This window comes from Egretta garzetta, unplaced genomic scaffold, assembly GCF_000687185.1.
Source record: "Egretta garzetta isolate BGI_Z169 unplaced genomic scaffold, ASM68718v1 scaffold13, whole genome shotgun sequence".
Classification (NCBI taxonomy): Eukaryota; Metazoa; Chordata; class Aves; order Pelecaniformes; family Ardeidae; genus Egretta; species Egretta garzetta.
Window position 1 is genome coordinate 3,057,846 of NW_009259239.1, and position 4,518 is coordinate 3,062,363.

General features: G+C 42.7%; 1 protein-coding gene across 3 annotated transcripts; it reads right to left on the bottom strand.

The window, feature by feature from the left end:
* Positions 1 to 1,253: 1,253 nt before the first annotated feature.
* UTP23 (UTP23 small subunit processome component) lies at positions 1,254 to 4,512 on the bottom strand. Of its 3 annotated transcripts, none has more exons than XM_035891592.1 (3): positions 4,290 to 4,512; positions 2,671 to 2,845; positions 1,254 to 1,778 (listed from the first exon to the last, which is right to left on the bottom strand). In XM_035891592.1, the coding sequence occupies exons 2-3, from the start codon at positions 2,713 to 2,715 to the stop codon at positions 1,392 to 1,394; spliced, it is 432 nt and encodes a 143-aa protein (XP_035747485.1). In that variant the 5' UTR covers positions 2,716 to 2,845; positions 4,290 to 4,512; the 3' UTR covers positions 1,254 to 1,391. The 3 variants fall into 3 exon arrangements, with proteins under 3 accessions (XP_035747485.1, XP_035747484.1, XP_035747483.1); XM_035891591.1 differs by having other exon boundaries at positions 3,180 to 4,512; XM_035891590.1 differs by having other exon boundaries at positions 3,048 to 4,512.
* Between the last annotated feature and the right edge of the window lie 6 nt (positions 4,513 to 4,518).

Below are 4,518 nucleotides of genomic sequence, written 5' to 3' on the forward strand. Positions count from 1 at the left end.
TGCAGCAACCGGGCCCCGAGCTGCGAGCGCGGAGCACGCCGACGTACCTCTCCTGCGCTGGCCGAGGAAATCTCTGCAGATCCCAGGGAACGACCCTGCGGTGCCCGCTGAGACTGGCCAACTCCCATCACTCAAGCGGGTTTCTCAAACTCCGTGAAACAACTGTCCTCATGATTTGAAAAGCCAGCTGAAAGCCTCATAGGTTACAGCTGCGTACGCACTCCAGGCATTCAAGAACCGCTGCAGGTAATGCCCACGTGACAACTACTTGGCAAGGGTACGGTACATGGGTTGAAGGATTGTTTAAAAAACATGGCTTAAACACACGTAGGCCAAGAAACAGAAAGCTTTCCTTTTAAGAACTGCATCTTAGTTAAGTGGAAACACACGGAGAGAAGTTAAAAGAGATGACTGGGAACGCTGTTGCAGCGCACCGATGCCAGAGCGTGTCCTGCGCTGCACACCCCCACATCACGTCACCTCGGTCACTCCCTTCGGCCTCCCAGTGCCACCCCAAAAGCGCAAGGTACAGGTAATAGCTACTAAAGAAAGTTGGGTACTTGAAACAATTTTGGCAGCTCCCACCTCCAACCCGGTTCCATTCTGTTACAGAAGAGAGAAACAAGCGCAGCCGGGCCCGAGTGCCACCACCGCCAGCTGCTGTATGTCAGGCCCCCGCTGCCGCGCTGTACTGCGATGGCACTAGCTGTCAGCCAGGGCTCTCCCTCAGCAACTTCACGTTGCATTCTTTCTATTTACAAAGGAAGATTAAACTAGAGAAACTAGACAGGCTAGAGATGCCATTATAATGTCAGGAATACCAACACAATCACACGCCCTCCAGGATCTCATTAATAAACAGAGATCATGAACAGACATATCCATTCACACGTGAATTTACACAGCAATTTAGGCTGGAAGGGGCTTCTTGAGGGCATCTGGTCGCTTTGCAAAAGAGTTAACTTACAGGTAAGTAAGATACTATGCTTTTTTAGGTCAATTCCACATTCTGTAACTGTCAAAAACAGTTTTAGTAAGAATAGCAACCTAGATTTAGAAAGCAGTCTAGTAACCCACCAAACCCCCTATGAAACCCAAGAAGCATTTCTAAAAAACTGCTACCGACCACGTGAACTCTCTGGCAGGAATCAAGATGCTGGAGAGAATAATAAAACATGGGGGTTCCCAAGTATTTTGTCATAAGCCCCATTACTAAACAACAGAATAAATTATTAGGACAAGAGCCTGTAAACGTTGAGATGCAGTAATAAGCAGTACCACCTCATAAAAATAAAGTTTTAATGTTAGCAACTGGATTTCCCGAGACTGCATATTATTATTTTGCAAAGTTCAAACAAAGTGCAAGTCCTGCATTGTTTACAAAGATGGGGTTATTCTTCTTCATTCTTCTGCACTGACTGCACGGCTTCTGCTTTAACCCTATTTCGCTTTCGTTTTCTTCTTTTCTTCTTTTCAGCAGAAGGCTCCTGACCCTCCTCTGCTTTCTTCTTTTTCTTCTTCAGACAGCTGAGGGGATTGGGGCCGCCTGCCCTTTTACGTTTTCTTCTCTTTTCACCTTCTTGCTTTGCGAGTCCTTCTTTTTCTTTAAGCTGCACAATACTTTGTTTTTGGTGCTCTGGAACAAGCTGGTTTGTCTGCAACTTTTGAACAAATGCCAAAGACTTAGGAGAAGGTTTGTCCAGAACCATGGTGTTCTGAATAATAAAGAGGAGAGGAACGCCAGCCTTCTTTTTCACTTTGTTTGCTAAATCCTGGTCCTGTAAAATTAAATACTTTAGTCAATATTTTGAGATTGAACGATATTTGCAATTCAAATGCACCTACTTTCAATACAAAGCTATGAAGATAAATTACGTTACAAAAAAGATAAGAAACTTAATCTAGCAGATATACCTGGCAGTGCCTTTCAGAGCAATTTAATTTTCAGTTTCTCTCCTTCTGATCAGCTGTACTTGTGCTGGAAAATTTATTAACATTTCCTTTTTTCATGCATGTATAAGCTTACACGCATTTTTTGAGGAAAAAGTCCCAGTTCATTGGTGTGTAGTACACCGCAGGAATTAAGATAATTTCTTCTATAACAAGTAATTTTAAACTCCTTGTATCTTACAGAATTTTACTGTAAACCATTTTCTATATAGGGTATATAATTTACACATACAGTCCCAGTAACAGACCTAAGAAAAAACTTGCCTTTCTTATTTGTACACAAGTTCTACCTTTATTCTTCCTTTAAAACCTCCAAAACATCTTGAAATTGAAGTTATATGGTTGTTTAACACTTTACTTAACTTTCCAGATTACTGTGCAAAACAGCTCATGGCAGGGGATGCACGCACAGACACTATGCAAATTAAAATTCATCAGTTGTTTTCTTACATGTCAATAGGTTGTCAGCACGTCTTCTACACCTTCTGCTGAACTAAGCAATATCCTTCTAGGGTAAAAATACCTACTCGTTCAAGTAAGACAAAAGATTTCCTACTTCATAATTAGCAAATACATTTACAAGCAAGTAAGGCTTTACAAGATTAATTCCCACAAGCTATCTAAAAATCTCATAATCGAGGCTTCGGCAGATTTCCTTATCCTTAGGCATCACGGGATTGCTTCAAATGATATGGAGCCACGTTTCGCATGAGCACTTACCTGTGTAGCGATGAAGAAGTGATGAGGGTTGCCTTCTTCAATCATGGAAAGCAAACAGGCCGAACCACTCACAGGATCCTTCTGGTGAGAACAGTTCTGAACTTGAAATCTTTGGGCAATTAATTTTGCTCCATACAGTGCTTTCCCCAGTGATTCGAGTTCTTTTAGAACACATCTGAAAGCCAAAACCAACAGTAATTTCTAAATGAGAAAATCATAGAGTGTTTTGGGTTGGAAGGGACCCCTAGAGGTCATCTAGTCCAACCCCCAAAATAACTACATGCTTTTTACAGCGGCAAAAGGTTGATGCGGGTTAATTAGGAACAAGCAATGCCCGGTGGTTCAGGCTCTGTGACTTGTAAATGGCACCCACTAACCTGTAAGCAGCAGCCCATCTGAAGATGTCAGCAAGATCTCCTCAGTTCCAAACAAGATTAACCAGTAACAACATTAATTTATACTAAATGAATTAAAAATGCTTTGTATCAGTGACAATACTAAGTCCTTACATTTATGTTTGGATATCGCCTAGCATATGAACGACTCCTTAGCAAATAAGATTACTTGAATTAGCCACAAACTGATTGATGCTCATGCAAGTTAAACTCTGTATTGGCGTCCATCACGTTGCTTCAAACTTGCTATCAGAATTCAACCGACTCAAGCAAAAGAAGAAAAAAAAAGATTGTCCATATGATTAAAAAGCTGGAAGTTTATGGCTCCACGACGTTCCAACTAGACAATAAAAAGCAAACCTAAAGTCTTCCTCTTAGCAGCCATTACGAGCAGCTGTTCACAGAGGACAGCGTAGCAGTCGAGGAGGCGGGTAGCTTGTATACTCAGAGATGAACAGGAGGTGAAACCTAATTTACTTCGTCCACTGAGTCTTATTATTAAATGGAGACAGCGGTAGGAATGTATGGGCTTGAAATACAGGTTCAAGGATACGATAGCATGGTAATTAATTAGAAGAAGCGAGCATGCCAAAAACCTCTTTGGAACTTCCATTTAGTTTACATCTATCTCCAGAATAACTGCAAGATACTAAATAAAACTATTTTTCTTTCCAGACAAGAAAATTTAGCCTTTGAGGACAGTCTTTGTGGAGACTTGAGCCTGTTCTTTTTGCAAAGACTCTCACAGCAAGCCAGCTCATTTCCTCAGGGAAGCTCCGGTCATGCCACTGAGGTGCTGCCTCACCAACTCAGCATTCTGATGGCAGAGAAAACGAGTCCGTTCAGCTGCCCTAAGTGAAAACAGGTCAAAAAGACCAACAGATAGCACTGAAAGAAGGAAGCAAGAAGTGACATTTAGAGAGGGCTGGAATATAGTTTGGATCAAAGCGATTCCTGAAGCTTTCACAGCTAAGGTCATGACTCGATACTTTTGACTGTTTAGAAGCAGGGGCCAGTTCTGTATGCTTTGCAAGATGGCTCGGTGTTTCAATTTTTGTAGGCTAGGGTATACATCTTCCAGGTATTTTCAGTACTTGCCTCCGTAACAGGCAGTTGGCTATCCTGTCTTAGCAGAAATCCAAGTGAGGGAGGTTTTATCACATGCAATATAAAAAGTCAAGTAAAACCAAAGGCAACCTAGATATTTAGTGTGCAATGCTTTACTTCCACGCCTTTGTCTAGCACACCCTCGTCCTCCCTTGAGAGCAGCTACTTTGGATACAATCCCGTACTGGCAGGCTGAAACTCCACACAAGCATAATTCCCTCCCTGCCCGAGAGTCCTGAGCTTGCCTCTGTTGCTCTCACTTCGCCAAGCCGGCGCTGGGAGCGGGAAGAGGCCGCCCCAGACCTCCCTCACACACCGGCGTTACCCCTCGCCCCTCAACAGTTTC